Consider the following 25,475-nt stretch of genomic DNA (forward strand, 5'->3'; position numbering starts at 1 on the left):
TGCTTACTGAATGATGGCTATTCCAGAAAGCTTGGAATGGCAGTAAGTTCAGGTATGGTGCTGTACATTAAAGGAGGCAACTCCAGCCCAGCACAAAATGTGAATTACGTTAGTGGAAACGCAGGTGGATAGACAGGATACTCTGAGATACAGCTTACCAACATGTTCCCATCTTCAGAGGGAACTGCAGGAAAGAGGTGATATGACCCTGTGAATGAGACTGCAACAATCAGACTCCAGAAATTGCCTTCCACTTAAACTGCAGACTCACAAAATCATAAATTATTTCTCATTCCACCTAGGACTGTATTATTTTAACCATGAAAAAACACCACTCAAGCAGTCACAGCCATCACACAACAGGATCCACTGTTAGCAGAGACAAGAGAAATTAACACAAGAGAATTTAGAAGGAAGAGTCAGGATCACTTCCTTAATTAAAATATTTCCAGAAATGGACGTATCCTAATTAGGATGTGTTTTTCCTAGTAGTAAAAATACACCACCACATTCCAATAATCACAACTTTTGGAGATTGACGCCTCTTTGATGCAAAAATCTAATGGTGTTTACTGTGGGGCAGTGAAAAGGTAACCATAGCTAAACTTTGATGTATTTATTTTCTACTGTGTCCTCTGGAAAGAAAAGCTCTCCCTAATAAAACAAAGAGGTTGCGTCTAAAGCCACTTTGAATTTAGTCCCAGCACACCATCAAGCCCACAGCAGTCATCCACAAGGACATCAGAAAGTTATATTTAGGTTGTTAAGTGCCAAGACCCTGTTCCCATGTGTGCCCGTGTAGGACAAGGCAGCGGGAGGCTCCATCCCTGATAAGCGGTGATACAAAATCACCCAGCACGCTCAGCAGGCTCAAACAAATCCCATCCTAAATGGACCTGCATTATCTGCTCTCATGTAATGTGTGGATTTTATAACTCTCCTCAGCGGGACAGATGGAGTTCAGTTTGGAAAAGCAGGAAGCAATCTGTGTTCCAAATTTCTTTTCCATAGGTGTGGGATGGAAATGTATCGATCACCCGCTGTGGGTTCCTGACGCAGTTCCAGTCAGCTTGCACTTCAAGGGATGTTTATTGATTTAAAAAACATCAGAACATACCTAGAACTCAGCTTCCCTAGGAAATGCCCTCTTGTAATGCCTGAGAAAAATGTGACAATTTGGCAAACACTGTCCTGAGCTCAAACCGCAACGCAGACTTCAGGTGTTTTCCATCAGAATTCCAAATGGGTCTTTCTCTGAACTAGGTGGGAAATCCTACACAATGACCACAGCCATATAATCTAACATAAAACTGATGGACAATCATGAATCCCTTATTTCACTTTGCAAAAATCGAAGGGCAAAGGATCATCCCACATTTTGTAGTTGCACGGATTGCAGTTGATTTTTGACTTTGAGGCTACAACACTGCAAAATCAAAGTCGCGGAAGCTTCTTGGTTCAGCTCATTAAAAAATAAAACCAAATGCTTGATTAATATTCTATTAATATCACTAATTCCCTGTCTTTATCTAACAGTGCTGCTGAACACATAGAATATGGATGACATAAAACATGACCTCAAGGAGATACATAAGCTTGCATTATGGAGACACACATTTACACTCTAAAACTTCATTTAAAAAAAATCAGTTCTAAAGTTGAGATGTAATACATCTAGTTAGAAATATGTCAGAAGCAAATCACTACTTTAAGAAGTTTATAGTTGTGCAATATTTTGTACATTTTAAAAAAATAATATTTTTCTTGAAAATATATAAGAACTGAAAGGTTTTCTTTTATAAAATAAAATTAATTTTATCCATTTGACGTTTTCTTTCAGGTATAACATTTCCAAGTATTGGCAAAACTCACTGAAATAAGATAGAATAAAGAAAAGCAGTAAAATTCAATTTATTTTCTTTAAATAACAGCCAGCAAAGGTTTATATTAATTGGAGAAATAACCCACATTCTCTACCAGGACAATAAAATGCTGACAATTTTCCTAAATTACTCTATAGTAATGTTATGAAGAAATACAAGTTTAAAAAATCGCACTCAGCATTTTCTTACATGCCTCTTTCCTGGACAGAAGAGAACTCTTAACATATTTAATTACATAATGTAATACAAGCTCAATATTATGCACTTTGAATGGAACTGTGTATATTAATATATCTGATGTCCAGTAGATGGCAAAATATCAACAACCACCACCTTTAATCTTGACACTTGATTCATTTAAACCCCAAAGTAATTTCTTTTCTTTTTGTTTCCAATATCCACTTTCTATTTCATTGGAGAGCAGGATTAGCTTTACCTTTTGGATGTTTTCTGTCTATTATCTGCTCGAAAGCCAATTTCATCTTCGTCAGGTCTCGATACAACAAAGCACAATAATGTTACTATCCTTTAAATAGTCCTTTGAAGACAGTTTCTTCGCCACTGAATTTTTTTTTCTCCAAGAGCATGCTGCTGCTACTGTTCCCAAATTTGCCAGCACATGTTAGCATACTGTGTACTAAAATCTCTTAGCAACAATATCTTAGTGTCTAACATTTCCCTTCTTCCAACTATGATTCACGGAGCCATCTGTAGTCAGATATTGACATGCAGCATCCTAAAATAGGCACCTTGCATTTGCTCAACAACTAGTTTTAGCATCTGAAAATACAAATTATGGAGAGAGGGCCAATATTTCTTTGAGGCTCCTCAGTGTTCCCTGCATCGTTTCAGCACTGTTTAAACAAAGGCTTCGCCTTGATATTGAGGGCAAAGTATTCCTGCTTTCCCAATCAGCAGCTCTGCTACCGTAACCCTCCGAGCAATCCCAGGCTTCCCTGGTGAGGACCACCTCACTCTGGTGCTCAGGCTATTTTTAATAGTCATCAAGCACTAGGTTTTCAAGCTCCCAGATCCCAGCGTTTTTCACACCCTTGGAAGCCTCAGGCTCACGGGAAGCATCCCACGATGGGTGGGATAAGGTCAATGTCCCAGCTGGGCGAAGACAAAAGGATTTCTGCTGCAGGAAATGCAACAATATCTCACACTGTGGAAGAAAATTTACAACCACAGCCTCCCAAGCACTGCTTTTACCTCCCAAAACCCCTACCAAGCTTGCATTCAGAAAATACAGAATATTCTTTTCAGCTGCAGCGAATTAACTCTTTGCAGCAAAACTTTGCATAACCCAAGTTATTCGTGGCAATGCAGAGTGCAATTTTGTACAACTTAAAAGAACAGTGCTGTACTAAAAATGTTAATTAAACAGGAAGAGGAAATGTTAATTTAAAATAATCATATTCAGCAGAATACATTATATAGGAAGAGTTGATAGTATGGCTTTGGAACCGTCTCAAGTGTGAGGAACACACTTCCACGCCAGTGAAATCTACAGGATTTCACCCACTTCAAAGGAACTGGGATTTTACCCTAAATAATTCTCAGCAATTAATATTTTAAAAACAAGCAAACACACAACAACGTGCAGCCAAATACAGCTGGACTTTATCAAAAAAAGTACACTGCAAGCATAATGGTGCTGGCACATTTTCCTTGCTAAAATGCTGGGTTTGCTTGCAAGAGATTTTACAGCCCCCATGGGTCTTCTGGAATACGCTCAGTAGCCATGAAGCCGTGCCAGGGCTGAATGAATTCCAGTCAAAATTAAAGGAGGGCAATCACTCTGAATGATCCCTTTTTGGTCTCTTTTAGGTCCTGCAGTGCTGTCTTAGCAGGGCTGGACAACACCTAAAATGTCTGCAGGCACCTTTCTTCATTTTCCATTTGCTAAGGTTTAAAAGGTAGAACCTGTGTTTATTCTCCACTGTCCTTTCACGAACACACACAACTGCATTCTTAAAATTTAACCACTCTTATTCATTAATTAACCATGACTGAATACCTCCGGATTAAACTAAGCCTGTGTGGACACCAAGTTAAAAATGTAAGCCCTTTCCTCACAACATGGGAGCAAATCCCATCTAAATCATCTCGTTCCCTCGGCTTTGAAATGCAAACTTAACTCCTAGGACAAAAGGAGTCGTTGTTATGCAAGAACCAGCTTGACAGGAAGTGTTGAACTGAATACACCAGCAAGTCGAGCAGAGTTACAAGGAAACATGTCAGGAAGCCTAAAAAGGAACATGCAGGCAAATCCATCCCAGGCACAACTTCACTGTTTCACGACGTTCTTTTATTTCCTCCTGTTCCTTGCGAGGAGAAGGAACTCAGATTTTTAAATTATCCTATTTGTACAGGCTGTATTGGGCCTCCTCCATGGTCACTGCACTTACTGGAAAATTTCATGTTTCTACCTATTTTAAAAGTAGAGAAAGAACCTTCCATCTTCTTCCTGCTTCTCTGCTGAAATGCCACCCAGCAAGTTATCCTCAAGCAAGATGAGTTCTTCTACACTCGTGTTTTAATAATTAAAACGAAGCAGAAAAAGCTCAGTGTGATCCACACACACACATTTACAATTACAGACTCATTCCTCAGGAAAATCTAGCTCAAGCTGGAAAGAGCCATCAAAAGCCAGTTATTACATAATCCTCATTACTGCTACACAGGCGAGCAGCGGTTCCAAAGGAGTATTTACTAAAAGCAGATAAAGCCAGGTTGCAGCATCAGATGAATCAGATAAGACACAGCCAGCAACAAAATTGACTTAATTTTCTTCGTCCCCTCCAATAATATGCTAAATCAAAAAGCCATGAAATGCAATCTTCTCCAGCTGAACTCTCCTAGAGAAAGGCTGAGAACGTGTGCTATTTGCTAGATTTTGTTTTCCTTGGCACTGCAGGAAATGCTGGGCTGTGCAGAGAATTCAGCTCAAGGGTTTTCGGGTCTGTGCTGCCATAGTGTGAAAGCTTCCACCTCTCAAGGCAGCCTTACCTCATGGAAAAGCCAAAACCCACCACGTTAGCAGCTTCTTCCCCAAACACTTCCAGAAAAAAAATGTCTTCCTACTCACAGCAGACAGACACTTCCCACTATTTCACAGCAGAAACTTTAGGGGATTCAATTTTGCAGACACTTAATAATATAGTGTTGCTTCAACTGCTAAAGCAAATGGTTGGAAATCCTTTTGGAAAGCCCTCGGGATAAAATGCATCGGGTGAATAAGACACTGTGATTATTTTACCTAATACATTTGGTGGCTCCATTCCAAACTCTGTGGGTTAACTACAATAAAACCTTTGGAAACAGCAGTCTAGCAATAATCAATGCCAATAACATACCCTGATGGAGGTGGGATTGCCAACTGCATGCCTGGATTGCTCTCTCCAAATGGCAGTGGAAGCAGATGCTAAGTCTGTCCTAGAGGCATAGATCCTACATTTTTATAAGGAACAAGAACTTGGATATTGCCAGAAGATAATGCTGAGTAGCCTGTTTAGAATGCAAAAGCAAGAGATGATGCCACCACATAACTCCAATCGTGAATCCATTCCTGCAGGCCTGAAGTGCCCACGAGCTCCACTCATGGGTTGTTTTATCTTACAGACAAACTGAATGGTATTAGCATCTCCAAACAACACCGTTTAAATTAGGATTATACAAACCTCCACTGCCTCCTGCAACTTCACCCACGACAACTAATTGTGTCTGAATCACACACGAGCCTTTCTTACTTTGAGGCAAGAGCTGATGGTGACCCTTACCATACAGTTTGCTTAATTTGTTCCCTTTTGTAAATTCATTTTGGTTGCTTCTGAGCTGTTTTTTTGGGTGGAAAAACAAAGAGATTGGATCCTAACTACGTCAGAGGCTCCACTTCACCCAAAACATTTTGGACTGCCTGTGGGAACACCTGAGGCATGTCTGGACCCCCCTGTCTGAGCAGGGAAAGAATGGGGAAAAGGGGAAAAAAGGGGTCTCGGATCATTTACATGGAACACAACACAACAGATGGTCACATGGAGACTCCTCCATAAGTTTGCTTTTGGAAAAAAAAAAGAAGACACATCCTGCAGTTAAGTATTTTTAGCATCTCCAAGCATGGCAGTATTTTGCATTTCTCAATAAAAGGTAGTAATATAATTTAATTCTTCTATGCTTTGCTGCATTACTTCCATTTGGCTGCTTTTCTGAAAAATGACAGTGTTAAAACAAAGGTCAGGAGTGACCAGCCAGCACTAAGAAAACCATCCCTGAGTCAGGAGGAATTGATTTAACTCCATTCTGTACCCATATACATTCTTCTGCTCCTGTATCTCTTAATATTCTCAGGAATATTTCATTTGCCACCACTTCCCCAATACCGATTTCCCCCCTTTTAGTTATTCCCCTTCCTTTTAATTATTATTATTATTTTAATGTTGTCTTTTTAAGAAATTGTGCTTAGTGCTCCTACATATATACACACTTGCATACATTCTTTATTTTTAAATGAAAAATCCATAGTTTTTTCTGGAATGGTCACTTGTATCGATTAAAAAAATTTTAAAAAGGTATTAAGAAGTTCCATTATTTGACTTAAATCAGGAGAAAAGCTGGAAAAAGCTTGAAGTCTGACTAAAGGCAGAATGCATCATGAGCTCATAGATGTATTTTTTGCCAACAATACCCAATATTCAGTGATTCATTCTTCACACAGGTGCTTCAGGAAAGTAATTAGGATGGAAATAAATACATGGAAAAAGCAAAGTCTTTCTGTAATTCATATGCTCCATGAACACAATGGCTCTGTATTTTAACATCATGACAGAAGGCATTATTATATATTTGTGAAGATGCCTTTTTGAGGCACCTGATGGAGATTTTTGGTTTAAAATTAACTTTTTCACCCTTTCCAAAAAAGAAAAGTCAGAGACAAAAAAGATACCCGAGAAGAACTTCTTGTCCTTTGCCTGTAAATTTCATCCAAAAGAGGGAAATTAAAAATTCCAATAACCTAAATCCATGGTTTTAGCTCCCACTCCTTGTTGTGGAGCCCCTATATTTGAGTCAGTCTGGAAACCAGTTCCCACTGCCAGGTTATTAAAGTGGAGATCATCAACAGCACACAGGGCAATTAAAGAAAATAAAACTAAACAACACCACGGGGGAGAGGGGACAAGGAGGGGTGGGTCAGCAGAGTTTTTCAGTGTGAGCAAAACAACACATGTTTTCCCTCACCCAGACTCCAAAAGAGCTGAATCATTTTGTTTTTCTGAACAACAGAGATGCCAGGCATGAAAAATTTCCGTTCAAATGATTCAAGTCAGGGGGGGAAAAAAGGGCTAATACACTGAAAGGAGCAATTCCACCTGCAGTGGACCTGGAAGATGGCTGCTCCTCCTGCAATCCATGGAATGCAGATACATTGATTATCCAGGCTGGTCTGGGACAGCCAAGGCCAAACATAAGGGACATCTGAGACACAAATCATTCTCAGGTACAACTCTGCCAGTAAAAGGTGGCACTAAATGCCACTTTGGAATAGTTGTTGTGTACATTCAAATGCATTTGTACCAAACCACTGACTAATTATGAGCACTGTTAGCTAAAATAGTGCCTTATTGACCATTTAAATTGTAAATAAATGCCTTATTGCCCATTTGAATTATTCATATGGAGCTGCTGATCACTAAAAGAGAAAGAAAACACATGATAAACAAGGTCTATGTTCATTTTTACTTACACTTCATTCCAACAGCTTGTAAACACTGCAGAAACTCAGATTTCTGAGCTATTGGAATGCAATTTGCTGGATAGGTAATGAATGACTTTATGTTAACCTAGCTGCACAATAACTGTGTGGAAAAATAAGAAGCTGTGGACAGTGATGGGGTACCATGGCTTTTCTGAAAACATTTTTCTGGAGGTTTTACCAATAAAATAAAAACTAATAAAATAGTATGTATGGTACTTGGATGGCCCAGACAAGATGGGCTGGGTAAGTGATTAATAAACAGAACTGGTAATGTAATATAATGATGTGGCACAGGTTCCATCTCACCCTTAATTGCTAAAAATAAATTCAGGCAAATTTCTGCTGCCCTCAGGTTCTGCAGATGTCAGCAGTAGGTGACATCAGCTGTACCAAACACTGACTGCTGGCTCAGTGCACCCTAGGAATGGGTCAGGAGGAAACTCATCCCTGCCAAGGTGGCTAACAGAGGGTTAGATGCTTCACTGGAAATACAGCCAAGCTTTTTTGTGGCCTCAACACCAGGCAATGCCATTGCAGCACTAACTCTGCTGGACACTGAAAAAGCAAAAAGGACACCTAGATCCCAGGTGTGTACAGTGTGGAATCCCCGAATTAAGCAGCACAGAATTCTGCCCAGATTAGTTTTCCTGCCTGGAGTCTGGTATATCCCTGCTTCTTTAACAAGAGATTTGGTAAGAAGTGAGCATGTGCACATTTATTCTTTTGGTGGCAAAACTGCATTCATTGGACACTGATGCCTGGTACAAACTCTGCCCCTCGTTTTCACCCTAAGAAACGAAGCCTTGGCAGGCCTTGAAAGCAGCACACAAATTTCCCCATGTCTGGATCCTTTGGTTTTACAGAACAGCACAGCTTTCATATCATCAATTTTGTGAGCAGCAGCTCCAAAGCATCCTCCTTTTAGGTTGCTGAGGAAGGAACATAATGGAGGTGACTCAAAGGAATAGATGCTGCAGCTACAACCACTCTCACTATGTACATAGGAGACGCCTCGATGTTCCTGCCTGCTGATTACATGAGCAAACATTTTTAGTATGCAAAATCCTATCAACTCAAGGGGATTCTGCATAATTTTATAACAGCTCCACTTGTGGTGTTTGATCGACTGGGTCAGCAACAGACAGATGGCAAAGAATTAATTCTAAGGCTGCTTTATTGCAGCGTTGGGGTTTCCTCTACTCACTCCACTCGGCAAAAACAGAACTTTTTCTACATTCCCTACATCTTTTCCTGTTCTAAGAGGAAGAACAACGATGTTGAAGCAGTCAGCACAAAGAGGAAGACAAATGGAAACTCTTCTGTGTGACATTTATCCTCCCCAAAAAAATCCTTAAACAAAAAGAAAAGTTAACCTCAAAGACATAAAGTAACAAAATAATCTAATCCAAGAGATTACCCTGGAATACATCCCTCCAATAATTAGGGTTTTTCTCTTGCTCCATTTTTTGATCACTTCATAATTCTGAGGTGCAGAGACAGGGATTAGGCAGTACGTAGTGAATTTGTACTTATCATGTATTTAGATGGCAAATTATTAGCAGTCTGAAAATGGCGCCTAAAATTAAATTATTAACGCACTGTTTCCCCAATTTGGGGAAAATGGTCCCAAAAGTAAACAATGATCTAGCTGGGATTTGCAAGCAGAACTCTTAAGCTCTTGAGATGCACAATTTAGGCCCAGAAAACCTTCAAAATATGGAGAGAATTAAACTGATACAGAAATATTTAGGCTGAGGTTTTTTTGAAAGCCCTGTAACTATACAAGAACTTGGAGGAGTGAAGTCAGAGACCCACATGGATACAGCTAAAATTCTAACTGTTTCATTATTAAAGAATGCCAAAGCATTCTTTCTTGAATCTTCTGCCAGCATTAACCAAAGTGGGTCAAGGAGGTAATGAGGACAACACACCAAGAAAAGATAAATCAGGATTTTTTTTAGTTGAAAAACTCCTTGGGTTGGGGAAATAGCCCTTTCCTGTTTCACCACAGGACAGTTCCTTTTCATGGTGCCATGATCCTTCCAGAAGAACTGATTTTTGTAACTTGAAAAAAATTCTTCAAGTTTGTTGGGTTTTTTATAAATATTACAGTTTCCATCCCTATTTCTCACATGTCACTTTGCATTAGGAATGTTTCTCTGACATCCAGGCTAATTAAGCCTGCTTCAGAAATAAAGGCTTGAGGTTGTCAGCCATACCTGACAACTCTTTGGACAAACCATTCTCTTCCATTTGGGTTTTTAATTAGGCTTACTGGAAGCACTTTAATATCAGGAAATGGGGGGGAAAAGTCTAGGAAATTTTGACTAATCCAAAGAAAGACCTCCATTGTTTTTGGAGATAACAGGTGACAGCTTCAACCTCAAAACTGACAGTGCAGTAAGTCAATCCCATCCCTGGAATTTAGCCCAGCTCCCAGCTCTCTGGCCTCGTATCAAGGGAAGGAAGAGCTTCTTTCTGGCTAAATCAAGAGGGGCCAAGCAAACCAAAGTGCCCAGTCCATCCCTGGATCCCTCCTACATGCATTTGGATCTTACATGGGACTGAGTTAAGCACAGAGCAAGGCACATTTGACTGCAGAACACCAAAGATTTCATCTTCTGTCACCAACAGCTCACAGAATGCTCAAACTCATTAGCAGTGTCACCAGGCCAGCTAAGAGGGTGTTTTCCTCTCATTCCTAATTATTCCAAGATATCTTCACTTAGTGAATTAGATAAAAGCCAAAGTTTTCCCTCACTCCACACCTGTGTTCAGCCTCGTGCAGTGTGACTTCTCCCCAAACCCAAATTCACATGAGATTTTCTCCCCAATATTTCAGGGGGAAGAGGGATTTCCTTTTTACCTGAAATGGAGATTGGCTGTTGTAATTCTTGATCTCCTTGTTGGCTCCCCGGAACAGCAGAACCCTTGCACAGTTCTCCTGAAAATGATGGAAAAGGAAACTTGTTTAGAAGGATCCTTAGGCACTAAAGAAGCTATGACTGCTAAGAGGTTGTGAGGTGTTTGGTCTATATTTTCATTATTAAAAAATAAACAAAATAAATTATCTGAGAATTTAAATTGTTAAAAGAGCATTTTAAATATGGCAGGGCTTCAGGTGCTTTAAAGGGTATTAGAAACAATATGCAAGTGTAAAAAAAAATGCAGAAATGCAAGAATACCTTATTACATTTTTAAGCAACAGTTCTGACAAAGTTCCACACTTGATAAACCAGCTTTTGCAATGAAATTTGACTCACACATGGGGGCTTTGCCTATTTTGTGGGAAAAACAGTACTGTTCACAGTACTGGCAGGAATTACATCCTTCCCTCCCACTAAAAATTAAACAAAGCAGTTTTCCCACTTGTTTTGTTGGGGTATTTTTTTCAACCTAGCCTCAATTTTAAATATTTAATGAAATTTTTTAAATGCAAATGAAATTATTTGATCTGTCTATACACACAGCACTGACCAGCCTTATTGTCTCTTTTTTCCCCTAAAATATGCTCACACTTACAGCACAAGGATGAAAATAGGGCTTCAGACCCTCCAGACTGAGGAAATCTGCAAAGGAAATCCCTTAAAAACAATTTCTTTTGACCAATACAGTGAATTGCTTAAATCACTGCCCTCCATGGCTGTTAAACACAACTGACTACAATCTGGTAGAAATTCTTGGAGGTTCTGAGTGGATTCTCAGAATTTTTGATGATTCCTGTATGGACTCTGTTTCCCACCTGTCATCTTTAATGTTCATCTTAGGTTCTTATGCAAACCAATTCACATTTCAAAAGGGTTTTATATTTCCTCTTCATAAATATTTTTATTCATTTTGTTGTGCTTTCTGGGTTGTCTTGACATGTTGTGCTATGGAGTTCTACCTAATGAGGTATTTGGATGTGCTACCTTTCACTTTGAACAGTAAATTTGCAGTCAGAGAAGACAAGTTGCATAATTTAGGTATTTTAGTGACAGAAATGAAGTTTATTTACTAGACTCTGAGTCACAGGTTAATTTGCAGGAATTATGATTGAAAATAATTTCTGTCACTGTGCTTTCTAATTTACCACACCATATTCTTGATTCCATTAAGTGTCTCCATCTCAGGGCTGCCCTACGTGCATCTGGAAAGAAGGTTATCCTACCTTCTCCTCAACTGAAGAACAACCGAATGATCAAGATGGTAAGTTAAAAATTACCTCTTAGATTGTAATTTTTAATGATGGAAAATTAACTGAAATAGTCTCATTTGCTTGCACTGCAATCTGCACCTTTGATGTGCTCTCTCTATCTCTAAACAATTGATCAATGCCCAATTTTAATAATTAACTTGAGGAAATAAATAATTATATTGAGGAACATTCTGTATTTATTGGCTGATCATTCATTTGGTTATCAGAATAAATCAGTCAACATTACAAAACCAAAAGAATTACATATTTAAAAGCTCTCTGCAAATTTAACTGAGCTGTCTGTGGTATAACAAAAACATGCAAAGGGATTTATTAACTAAATAGTTTGGATTAGAAAACTTTTGCCAAAAGCTGTCAAAGAGTTGTTCAACATTTAAAAAAAAATCCAAGAAAATTTATTTGGACTGCACTTGTTTATTTTTTATTTGTATTCTTTTGAAACAAAAAGAAGCATTCCTAACTTCACCCCCACTCCTGCTCCTTTTTGTTTCCTTCCCATCTGTCAGATTATATTCAATTTGTTCTATGGAAGCAAATTATCTGATTTAATGCTTCAACAGCTTTCACCTCAAATCAAATCCTCTGAGTGAGAGGGCATATTTTATCCCAGCAAAATACAGAGTTACTGCATGGCCATGGAGTAATTTCCAAAACCAAGAGTTTATTCAGATCAGGGCTCTGCTGACAACCAGGAGAACAAATTTACCAACTTCTGAAAGTAACCCAAGAAGTTTCCCCACGGAAGGCTGGAAGGGAAAATCACATGGGTAACGACTCCATCTACAGGAATCTGGAGGTAAGAAGGATCCTTCTCTCCTTCCCATCTCTCCAGCTGGAAAAGGCAGCACCATTCCTTCCACAGGAACCAGTAACAACTTTCCATAAAAAACACTGGTAAAATCAGCACAGCTTAAGGTTCACAACACATCGAGGAAAAATTTTTATTTCCACATACACTGGATGAAGGAAAACAGGACAACAGTGCAGCCAGAAGATGTTGAATTCCATTCACAAAGCCAAGCTTAGTGACTGTGTAAATATTTGCAATTTTGTAGGTGCAGTTTCAGTTAGAGTCTCTAAGTCTCCTACAGAATAACTTCTCCCACTGAGGTCAGGGGAACACATCTCTGCATGAAAAATACTGTCGTTCTACAGGATTATTTTAATTTCAACTGCATACTGCATAGCCTTTGCTAAAAGTGTATGGTCTTAAAAAATGTCAGATTATCCCCAAAATTCTTTTTTTTTTTTTTTTTTTTTTTAAAAAGCTGATGGTATTTTAGACCTAATTGAGGAATCTATCTCCACAAGACTTTAGAAATAAACTAAGATGGTAATTAATTAAGAAGCAGATGTTTTAACAGATGTTTCACTGTTTACAGGCTCATCTCATGCTTTCAGAATTCAATGTAATATTTTAGGTGCTGAATTTTTACATAGTTATAAAACTCATTCCTTCCCCATCCCATCCCTGCAAAGAGGGTATAAAACGTTATCAAATCAAATGGTTCTATTACTTTTAAGTGACTACACAAGTTGTAAACAGCAAAGAATACAGTATCTGCTGTACAGAGAGATTTCCACAGTATTTTAGAACTATTTCTTATTTAATTCTAAATTAAATTACAGACTAACAGCAATAAATTCTGTGTAGGAAACTAATATTTAGATATGAATCAAACCCCAAAAAAGCTAGTAGAGCATAAGGTTTTATTTTCTAATTAATATCCATACTTTTTCTACCTACAATGAGCAACCTTATTTGTAATCAGTGAATAAACCACTAATAAAATACTTTTAATTATGTTCTTTCCAGTTTCTAAGACCACTTTTTAAAACCTGAAGCACTTCATTGCATATAAAATAACGTAACGATAGGATGAAGGGGAAAGGCTTCAAATTGAAAGAGAGCAGGTTTAGGTCAGAAATTGGGAAAACATTCCTCCCTGACAGGGTGGTGAGGCCCTGGGCAAGTTGTGGATGTCCCATCCCTGGAAGTGTTCAGGGATGGGCTGGATGGGGATTGTAGCAACCTGGGATAGTGGAAGGGGATTGGAACTGGATGATCTTCAAGTTCCCCTTCAAGCCAACCCATTCCACGATGCTGTGACCTCTCAGCTCGTGCTGGGGACACTAGTGGGGACACAGCAGGAGGAGGGCAGGGCTCTCACCTGGTTGTAGAGAGCACAGATGTGCAGGGCCGTGTTCCCCGAGGCGTTCTGCGCGCACATGTCGGCGCCGTAGAACAGGAGGTGCTCCAGGTGCTGCACATGGCCGTACCTGCAAGCCTGGCAACACATGCAGCAATATTTTGGTTATTGCACAACCTGGGCAAGAGTTCCAGGGACAGATTTCTAGCACAGAAGGTGCTGTTTTTAGCGAGGGTGTAATTTTTAACACCACCCCATGTCGTCTGACGTGAGCACAAACACCCAGATGTGCATTCCTGCACCAACTCCAGTGTGGATACTGCAGGTACAGCAACTCTGCTTCAGTTTAACCATCGGCCTTTTTGGGGAATGGCAGCCTAAGGGACCAAGAAAATATCACCTTTGCAACTTCTTATCCACTAATATTCACCTCTCAAACTGGAGAAGCAGACAGTTTTTTATCCTGCTACTCTCCGGAATGATGCCCACCAGATGGCACTGAAGATGATCAGATTGCCAAAGCTTTTTCCCCAAACTAGTTACACGCCTTAGAAGGAAAATTTGGCCAAAATTCAAGTAAATCTTTTTGGTTCTGTGATGTCAAGCAGACACAGAGTGTAAACAGGGCACTCTCCAAAAGAGGAGAAATCTTCAAGTTATTTTATGTGTCACATAAATAAAAGGTTAGACCCTGGATATTTGGAAATAAGTGTCTATGAATAAGGCTCATAGAAATTAGAAACTTTCCTAATTAGCAAACAAGCTTGAGAAAAATCACAGTAATTCTATTCCTCAGTTTCTTTTACTTGACTATCTTCTTCTCTACGGCCCACTGACCAAGCACCTCCCAATTTCTAATGTTTTTAACTTTCTGCTATCTCAGTTCAGCATCATTCCTATATAATCAGAATTTAAGCTAAGAAATACAGGCAGAGAAATCCATTCAGTCTGTCTGAGGTACCTCATTACTCCTGAATTCAGTAGGAGGTATGGACTGACACACCTGGGCTGGATCTACAATTTGGATGAGAAAACTGAAGTGTACTACTCAGTGCACAAATTAAATCCCCATCCTTCTTAATTAATTGAGGAATGCTTGAATTATTGATTAGTGAAAACAGTGCTCTTAATCCAGATGTAAACATTGATTTATTTAGGATTACAACCCACACAGGGGGTTTGGAAAGCTATATTTCACTACAAGCAATAATAACCTTATGTGTATGAGGCTGGGGTTTAAAAAGAGGGACATTTACTCTGTATTTTCAAGGAGTCCAGGTGGGGTAATACTTTGATCATGACAATCCATTTCCTCCACATCCTCAGAAAACATGGTAATAAATTAAACCTTTCTTTTCCCCTACTCTAGAGATGGATCCAAACAACCTTGACCTGGACACACTTGGTGAAAAAGCTCAGATCCCTGCCCAAATCTGGCTGCCAAAGCTACTCCCATTTCTTTTCAAGAAAAGAAGAAAATAATCTGTGTACTAAAGAGTTGAGTGCACAGTAAATAAAGTGAACCAAGATGACCTAGACAGGCCTGTAAGGCTGATTACTCGTATCTTTATTTATCTCATGCTACAGCAGTTCCCATTTTTATAATCATCCAAACCCATCCATATAGCAAAATGACAAAGTAGCTGCAATGGCATTGGGACTCTTAGAATCTTTAAACTTTGTGTATTGCTGAGTTTATCACTATGCAAAGGGAAATTAATAAACCATTTTTACACAACTGCTGGATAATATTCAGTTGTTTCTGGAGAGGACAAGAAGAGACTGATGGATCCCAGCAGCAGGATCCTGAACCCAAATCTTCCTGTAAAATTCAGCAGAGACAAAGCACCCTGACAAGCACACAAGAGGCACTACCAAGGACACTAACGCTGGCATCTAACAAAAAGAATGAGTTACATTTTTCTACTGAAGTGCCACGAACAGGATGCTAAATTTCCAAGATTCCACAACATAAATATGACCAGTGCAATTTCTGCAGCAAAATCCCCAGTAACCAGAGGATTTCAAAGTTACTGATCACCACTGGAAATTTTGTACTTCTTAGTCACCACAGCAGGATGCAAAGTGAATAAATAAGAAGAAGCAAATAGAAAAAGGAAGAAATTTCATACTTGAATGTGCAGGGACTTCGAAATAGCATTTAACCCTAGAACAACCGTGGCACATTTCCTCATGCAAGTCCAACTCCAAACAAAAAGCCATCTTTGCTACCTGATGAATTTCTTGCCATCCATTTTCATCCTTGCAGCTGACTGTAGCATGTTCATGCAGTAAGAGCTCACAGCAGAAAGGATCTCCTCCCACCACGGCCGTGTGGTACAGCGGGGTCAGGCCACAGCTGTCCTTGTAGTTGGGAGATGCTCCCAGCTCTAGAAGGGTCTGAAAGCAATCACAGACTGTGAAAAATAGATTTGGGAGTGACTTCAACCTGGGAAGGATCTTTACCTAAAAAAATACCTGAAAAAGTGTTTATGAGGTTGATATTTGACGTATTTTTCGCTCATCTACTTATCAGCTGATAAAGTGAGCCAGGGCACAAAGTTAAGCACAAAATGACCTTGGAAGAATTAGATCTAAAGGAATCTATTGGGATGGCACAGAAAGAAGAGTGGAAATGTCCAACTTCCATCCTCTCACTCAGTTCAGAAATGCCAGCTCTGAAAACACTGCATCACCTTTGCAATACATTCACCTCTTCAGTTCCAAGGTGCTTTATCAAAAATGTCATGCAATTTGAATATCTGTCTAAAAGGGAATAAGCAAAAGCCATAAACCTAAGACTCAATCTAGACCATCAATGTGATTTAAGAATACCTGTTAAAACAGAAAAGAAAACAGAAGAGACTGTGTTAAGGTATGATGTGCAATCCATGCCCCTGGAAGCTGCTTTCAAAGAGATAAGTGACAATAATGCTATTCCTATTTCCTCAGACAGATTTCAGTGTATCAATGAACAAGCTTGTATTTCACCAGTTTGCTTTATACCAAAACAAGATAAATCAGAAATTAAAAGACTCTTTACTAAAAGCAAATGCTAAGATTTGAAAGCCATAAGAAAGCACGTATTAAAGGATCCATTAAGGACAATACAGTAATTAACTGAAAACAGTCTCCTTTTTGGATTTTTTTTATAAAATAGTACATAATTTGCTCCTGAAAGTGTTTACCTTGAGGGCTACTTGGTTCTTGGCTCTGGCTGCTTTGTGCAGAGCTGTCATTCCATCTTTGGCTCTGAAGTCTAAATGTGCTCCTCCATTTTTCAGAGCTTTTATCACTTCTACTGTATTGTCCAACTGAGCTGCCAAAGTTAGGGGTGTTTCTGAGGAAAAGAATAGGATGTAGTTGGAAAAAGGCGAGCAAAATCAGAAAATAAAGTTAAATTATAAAATAATGTTAAGTTGAAAATGCTGTTCAAAGAAAATCATAAATTATCAATCATCTCCTTTGGACAGCAAAGCCCTACAGATTCCATTAGCCCAGAGTTGTGAAGGAATGTGTGAGATTCAGCATGTTAATCAATTTAAGTTTAGCAAACTCAGGGTACTCCTTTATGCTGCTCCTTTTACTGTTCTGACCTCCACTTTCTAAGTCATGATAGTTTGGGTCCAGTCCTCGGTCCAACATCTTGGTCATTTTTTCCACAGAGAGGTGGTGGACATGATCCATAAATTTTCTCAAATTAGCCTGAAACAAAGAGCAAAAAATGAATCACCCTCTGATTTTAAAAGTAAAATTTTGACTAAAAGTGAAATATTCATTAACATCACTGAAAGCAGTTAATTCCTGGAGAAGCTGACTTTCTCCTGTGAATATCAACCCTATGGTTTATAATGTTCAAAAGTAAAACAAAGAAGCAGAAAAAGCAAATAGAGCTATAAAAAAAGGCATGGTTTTATAGTTTTAAGGGGAAAATGAGAAAAAGATTTATTCAATAAGAAAGTAGGCTGGTGTATGGTCATCATTGTTACTAACTCCTGCAGGAAGTTTGGATACCTTGGTGTGAAGTTTGGCCAGTTGCTTTTCATCGAGGTTGAACTGTCTGTACACTCTTTTCTTGTAGCGAAACTGAGGGAGGAAAAGAAGAATCAATTTTAAAACTTAAGAATGTAATATTCATAATATCATTTTCTGACCTTACCAGGAACTACCATCCATGATGATGCAGATTTAGGCAAAATATTTAAAACAAAAAAATTTAAAAGGGCTTAGTATTTCATACAGTTTTGCATCATTTTATCAAAATTCAGATCTTGTATAAATCTACTGAGATCAGTGGAGGTGTGTGGGAAATGAGATCAGCCTCTAGAATCTACAGAAATAAGCAAGAATTACACTGAAAAGAGCATTCCCCCAAGGATTTCTGTGCACTTTCATTTATAGTCTCAGGCAGAAAGAGCTGGGAAGGCATGTTAAATAAAAAAACAGATATATCAAAATAGCACCTTAGTATTTCTGAAATACAGAAACAAAAAGAAAAAAATACCTGAATATCCCTTATTCAAAGTAGGAGGAACTTCCACATGGGAATAGTTCTCCTGATATTGAACAGGACTGGTTTTATGAATGAGGTTCTGAGGATTTCCTCTCTTTTTGGCTGAAACTCAGTCACATTTTATCCTGTGCTGCTTGAATGCAGTAGCAAGACCTGTAGCAAAAATCCTGGGGGCTTCCAAAGCTCTAATTTACTGTATCTCATTGTCCCATGCAGAATTCCAGGAATGCAGGCTGTCTGTTGGACAAGGGACTGCCCTGAATGAGGCTTTACCATCAGCTTTTCACAAGATCACTTTTAACACCTCAGCTGCTGCAGTCAACACTCGTGAAAAATGACAGAAACAAAATAAAGTGGCAGATTACTTTGCTTTACTATGGACATCAGTGACAGAAACCCTGAAATAAATTCCTAGAAAAGGTAAGGCCTGAAGCCTTGTCAAGACACTGGTTCTCTTCTCTTGAATTTGTGTTATAGTGGAGTAAGTCTATTAACTGCACATTATTAATGGCTGATCTGCCACCATACAGGCAATACCAAAACTAATTAAATACCAGTTTCATGCCCCAGTTTGCTGCTATACTGTGTGATCTGGCTCTGCTCCAAGTTTGTCCAGTGCCATAGAAGCTCTGTCCAGCTTATCCCCAGCTGCAGAGCCTCTGCAGGAGCAACAGAGAGGGGGAAATTCCAGTACACACCCTCTCCTCCCTTACTGCTTTCCCAGGAGACAGACAGAGACAATCTGTGCACTCTGTAGGATGGCACAGACGAACTAGAGGCGGGGGGGAAGCTCAGGCTGGTTATCCAGCAACTACTACACTACTATTGAAAACCTAATCAGAGGTCAAATAGCTTCACCTAGAACCTTTCATTTCTTTAGTAAATCACAGAATAAGATACATGTTGTCCTGTGTCCTCAGCAGAGGAAAACTCCAAAATCCCCTGTCTCAGAAGGGCTGATTCTCTGCAACCTTTTGGGGATGGTCCAGCTCCATAAGAAAGGAATGGCAGCACTTCTGTGAGAAAGGGTTCAAGCTCAGATTTGCTGATAACCATTTTCCAGATGCAATTCAGGCACATGCAGACACCTCAAACACAGCTTTCTACACAGTTTGTATCAGAATACAAATGCTTCAGATGTTAGATCTAAAAATACCTCCAGTGAAGGAACTCCTTTATTCACTGGCTGTGGGTATTCCCTCAGAAGCCGCTCCTCATCCAAAAACTTCCCATCTCTCCCATTGCTGGCAGGCTGGAACAGTCCATAATTCAGGACATCTTTCAAACTCTGATTCAAAGTGCACAAAATCCGTTGCTTTGCAACCCACACTGAAGCTTCTGGGTTAAATCGAATGCATTTCTGCGAAGAGAAATTATTTTAAGAAACCTGATTACTGAAAAAAAAACATTTAAACAGCATCTTGCATTCTAAAATTTACAAATGTCATTAATAATTAGGCATATACACAATAAATCTACAAATTCCATGACAAAATCATCAGAAGAATTCTATTTGAGATGTATATTTATAGTATCTAATGCACAAGTAGTGCGAAAACACAGGACATTTCAGGTCCTTTCACAAACACCAGGGAATCATCCTGAATCATCACATATCCTTCTTTAGAGAGAAGAGCACCTCCACAGAAAACCTGTTCAAAAAGGCAGGCAAAAGGGATGTTACAAGATGTTTAACTAACCACTTGATTCTCAGCTGTTCTAACACCAGTTAGATCCACAAGGATTTCACCCCAAAAATGGTATTCAGGCAAGAATTCTACTTCCCTTCTAGCCACGTTTATCTTAGGGTAAGTTTATGGGGGGAACTGTATGATGTGAGGCAAATGACTTGAAAACCTTGACAATCCTTTCCAGTTCTCTGCTTCTAACCAAGCTGGAAGTCAGGGATTTGAGGAATTTAGGAATTTTGCCTACACTGCAGTCACTGGTTACAAGGCACCAGCAGATGGCAATGCCTAGAAATCAATTTGGTACCTATGATGTGCATCCTAAACACATGATGCTGCTTCTGCTTTAATCCTTTACAGTCTTCAATATAAAAATGCAAGCAAATGAGTTGTTAGATTTTGCCACAAATAAGGCTGGCTAGGAAGCAGCTTTCATTTCCCTTACTTATTTTATATTTCAAGAGGTTTTGTGAAAAGTTTGAGGTGTTTTATGTGTTGAAGGGAAGGAGAGAGGGACACAAAGTAGATTATAAAGAGTATTTTCCTTCCCAAACATCCCAGTAGTCACAGTATTGACTTAGCAGCAAGGGCAACTTGTGCTCCTTCTGAACCTCATTTGCCCCACGACTCCTACCTGGATTCAAACTTCAATACAAGAGTCTGACTCAAACATCAGCACTTTTCAGCAAAACTCAGTTACAAGGTGTGTAAGGAGCTTAACTTCTAACATTATCCCCACGTTATCCACACATCCTGAAAGACTAAAAGAAGTGCTACTCAAATGGGAAGATAATTTTGAAACTACATACGAATTTTTTACCCCCCAAGAAAGTCTTTCTTGCATGAGACAAACTAATTTTGGACTTGTATGACACAAATACAAAACAATTACTTCTGATCACAGCTGAATTAAAGCTGCTGGCTTTTAATGCACCTGGAGAATTCAACATGTTCAATTTTGTTCAGTCTATTGATGTGTTCTCTCTGTTCTTGATGGCATGCAAATATTTCACAAACTAACTTAGTGACAGCTCCAGCTCTTCTAGTGATTCGCAAGAAACAAAAATGCGTTTATTGTAAAAAATGCTGATCCCATTAAAAATTTAGAATGAAGCAAGATCAGCTATGCAAAAAGTAGATCAATAACTGGATAATCTTTTCTTACCAAAATGTTTCAGGCTTAGAAAAGTGAAACTAGTGAGCAAAGTGATTATATATGCTTCCCACGAAGCCAAGCAGGAAAGAAGTGGAGCTGTTACCACTCTCTCAGAGGCAGGTGCTGACCAGGAGGATAAAAAGGAGCACTCAGATACTGCATAAGGTGCATTTTCCATCAGCCTGTCCCTCGAAGAACTCCACTGTGCTGCTTCTGTGTCCTCCTGGCAGCCCTCCAGGCAGGGAGCACCACAGCCACCCCCTGTATCCTGCAGACAAGTCATTACTTACTGCCACACTCTGCACCCTGAGGAAACATCAGCTGAATCACAGCAGGACCTGCACACTGCCTGCTCTAGTTATGAAAGAAGGAACAATTCATTAGGCACACACGGCGTGCTGACCACAAGGAAAGGAGACAGCAGCAGAGTCCAAAAAAAAAATGGACTTTTTCTAATCTTCAGCAGCAAGAAAATAAATTTTAAATAGGGATACTTTAGTGACAAAGAACTACAGAAACACACAAAAGAAAGATGTTTTGCACTGACAGATACATTCACTGTAAAAATCACAACAGTTCTTTCAAAGAACAGCCCAAAAAATGAAGCCCAGAGTGGCTCAAAGTAACTGTCAGAACAACACCAGGCCCCTCAAAATGCACGTGTAGCAGCAAGACAGCAAATCACCACTGCCTGCTGAAATGCAAGCCTGTGTTTGGGATGTGAAAGCTCCTTGGATCACAGGAGACATGGTCACTTATCATCTTGCTTTCCTGCACGCTGGTGAGAGCAACTCATTGAGTGCGACAGAAGGATGGGAAGCCAGGGGAAAATACAGCTTCTCCAGCTGAAGGGAAGATATTAATTCAGTGGAAATAATGCTCATGATACAGAATTTCTGAGGGATAACATTTATCTGTTTAAAATCTATCAGCCAACACATCTTTCTGCTCAGCTGTCAATCACACAGGAGTGTGCTGCCACTGAGGGATGTGACAAACACAGTTTGTACAGCTGCCTCCAAAATGGGATTGCCAGGATAGCAAAATATAAGTTATTCCTTTCAATAGGAGATGTTGATATTAAAGATGTGACAGCCAAGAAGTGGGAAATGCAAATGAGATTTTGGCACCACGGAAAGGAACCTGAGCAAGTCACTCATTTTGGTTTGTGCTCAGTGTTCAACTTGATTCTCTCCTCAAACACTGCTCTCCTTCATCAGAATGCACTCAGGAAACACAGAATTCATGAGAGGACAGCTCAGAAAAACCAGTCTGGCCAGGCTGTCATCACATCACCTGCCCAGATCAAGGGCATGTGAACAGACACAGCAGCACAATGCTTCTCTTATCAAACTACAAACAGAAAGCAGCAATGAACAATCAGGTACAAAGTGGAAGAATACCTGTGAAAAGTTGCAAAAGAAAATCTGAAATGTATCTGAAGCAGCACAGACTGGAAACAAGTGAAAATGGAGGCACCCTAAGCAAAAATGGGACTCGAGCTGCAGCTGTGACAACTGGGCTCCTACTTTTGTAAGGTAAAAATTGCACAAAGTAAAGAAAGTGTTTTATCTGAGAAGGAAAAGCACTAAAGGAAAAGATTCTTAATCCTAAAATCCAACAAATAATAGAAAACAAGTAAAGAAAGGATACAAAAGGATAAAAAGCAATGCAGAAACAGAACACCAAAAAGTAGCTACAACTTCAGCTGCTGCTATACCAAACTGCCACTTACCAAACAACATTTTGCATGGAAAATCCAATATAATTCAAAAAACCCCAAGAACCAAAGGCAGGAAGAATGAGTAAATGCTTATTATTGCAGTGGAGCAGCAAAACAGATGGGCAGAAAGCATCTCAGAGAAGTCTTCAGCAGACCCAAACCCATCCCAGCCTCAGAATTTAATAAAATGTATGAATCTGAGCATTTTGACTTTAACATAAGCCAGAGGGAGCATGTAAGTAGAGGGTAAAACAGGACTGGAACAACCACCATGTGTTGATAACAAAAGGATGAAAACAGCCCTTGAAACAACTGGCTGACAGAACTGTTCTTGGTGTCTGTGGAAAAGAGCAATTTGAAGCACCAAACATCATCACTGTCAGAATAGCAAGCAAAAGGAGATTTTCTTGACAACAGCTCCTGCAGAACCAGACTCATTTCACTTATAGGCAGCATCACTTGTGATTTGTTCCTACACGGGCTGGAAAAGGAAATGGATACAAGATAACTGGGCCTGGATTCAGACCAAATAATATATGCCAGATAATACAGCTGGTTTACCCACTCTCCTTGTGACTGTGGAGGGCTTTCTACCTTCTTCATTCCCTCAGGGATTTTACTGAGCTAGGAACTCTTTCAGGCCCCCATTTAAATATTCTCCACCCTCCTGTGAGAAGGATGACACTTACTGAATACAGGTCATGCATGAAGGCAGTAAGAAATTATCATTTCTACCAAGCAATGTTCCAATAAACTGGGTTAACACCTGAACTGAAAAGGAGACAAAAATGAATTGATACAGAACTGAAAAGCAATTGTTCTAAGTGCTCTGTATGAACTTGTTAAGGTTTACATTGTCTTCTAAGTCTCAAATGAGAATAAAAGGGCAACAAGACAGATTTCCTACAATGGGTGGTAATTTATAAAGTTTTCCACAGCAGCACATCCTACTCTTGGTGCTTGGTGCTTCTTTCATACCTGCAATGAAATAAAGGCAATTCATACCACAGCCACTGCAGATGAGCAAACTTTATTCTCAGAGAGTTTGGCTAAGGTTTTAAAGCTTCCAAGTGGGTTGGATTTTATCTAAAACCCTAAACTTGTCTTCCTTTGAATAAATATAGTCTTGATCATACTTCCTAAACACAAAAAAAAAGAGCATAAAATTAAATTATGTTATTTCATGCTTCTTTGATTAAACAGACTAATTTTAAACACCTCGTATGTTAAATTAATTATAATTATACAGGAAATGGGGTCTATGTTTGCTCTGGCTTGTAGCTACACAACAGCTCAAACTGTGATCTCCTCCAGTTTGCTACACTACATTTAATCCACCAATATTCCTGTTTGCTAACCTGAATCCAGGTTTCACTTTCCTGTACAAAGAGCTTGTGGGCTGATAAATTAAATAAGAAATACATCAGCTGCTACAGAACTGTTTAAAACAATTCAGTTACTTTTCATTAAGAGGTTATTGAAAAGAAAAAATAAATACAAAAAGTAAAGCAATAAAACTGAACAAATGATAAAATTAATTTTAAAAATTGTCTCAATAGTGTCAATAAATAACTTATTATTGGTCTAAAAACCAGAGTACTGAAAAAGGAGGGTTTCAGGAAGCTAAGATCCCTGTGGTTTTAACAGCACAGTAAACCTAGCAAGAAAAGCTAGTATTTCCATTCCATTTCCATGGATCTGTTCATTGACAGGGTCACAGATAGAGCAAGCTGGTAAGATCATCAAAAAAGAGCTCCAGAACCACACCCGAGGGCACACTGTCAAAACAGCTCTTCCCTGTCAGGCTGCAGCCAGCCCATCTCTATCATTCTAAAAATGAACTTAATTAAGAAGAAAGGAAGAGTTTCATCTGAGATAGATGTTCGATGGCAGCAGGGGATGATGTAGATCTCACATGTCAGCACAGAGTGATGTATGCAGCACACATCCATAAAATGGATGTGTTTTTATAATCATCTTGGAAATTTAAAAGGTCTGGTGGCACTACTGAAAATCCCAACAGCAGCATTCAAAGAGACCCAGGGTGATTTAGGGAATTAATAACAAACTTGGACAAGTTGTGGTTCCAGACAGAATCAGTATCTCCCAAGACCTTTTCCAGGATGGCACTGTTATTCCTATCCCAGCACTGGTTTCTCTGGCTGGAAGTTTGAGAAACAACCCCCTGTAGATAAGGCACAGCAGCAAAGCGGGAAGGAAAGGTTTATTTGTGCTTCTCTTTGCTCATCTTTATACCCTAATAGCCACATGGTCTCTAAAAGGGATGTCTTCTGTGTGGCAGGGTGACAGAGAAAGGCAACAAATATGGTGAAGAGAGAGAATTTGACGACCTCTTGCAGGACCCCAGTCTAGTGTCAATCACAAACTGTCTCATAAGAAGAGGAATTA

At 39.3% G+C, this 25,475-nt stretch overlaps 1 protein-coding gene across 2 annotated transcripts in view; it reads right to left on the reverse strand.

Annotated features, from left to right (window-relative positions):
- SHANK2 (SH3 and multiple ankyrin repeat domains 2) overlaps positions 1–25,475 on the reverse strand; it is a 278,447-nt gene that overhangs the window by 221,957 nt on the left and 31,015 nt on the right. For both annotated transcript variants that reach the window (XM_085063353.1, XM_085063352.1), the window contains exons 5-11: positions 19,656–19,859; positions 18,001–18,072; positions 17,583–17,691; positions 17,175–17,326; positions 16,219–16,386; positions 14,008–14,124; positions 10,505–10,582 (exon numbers count right to left, since the gene is read on the reverse strand). In XM_085063353.1, coding sequence (XP_084919479.1) covers positions 10,505–10,582; positions 14,008–14,124; positions 16,219–16,386; positions 17,175–17,326; positions 17,583–17,691; positions 18,001–18,072; positions 19,656–19,859 — 900 coding nt within the window. The remainder of the gene's footprint in view (positions 1–10,504; positions 10,583–14,007; positions 14,125–16,218; positions 16,387–17,174; positions 17,327–17,582; positions 17,692–18,000; positions 18,073–19,655; positions 19,860–25,475) is intronic.

Source organism: Lichenostomus cassidix, chromosome 5 (genome assembly GCF_008360975.1).
Source record: "Lichenostomus cassidix isolate B80296 chromosome 5, HeHo_3.0, whole genome shotgun sequence".
NCBI classification, from domain to species: domain Eukaryota; kingdom Metazoa; phylum Chordata; class Aves; order Passeriformes; family Meliphagidae; genus Lichenostomus; species Lichenostomus cassidix.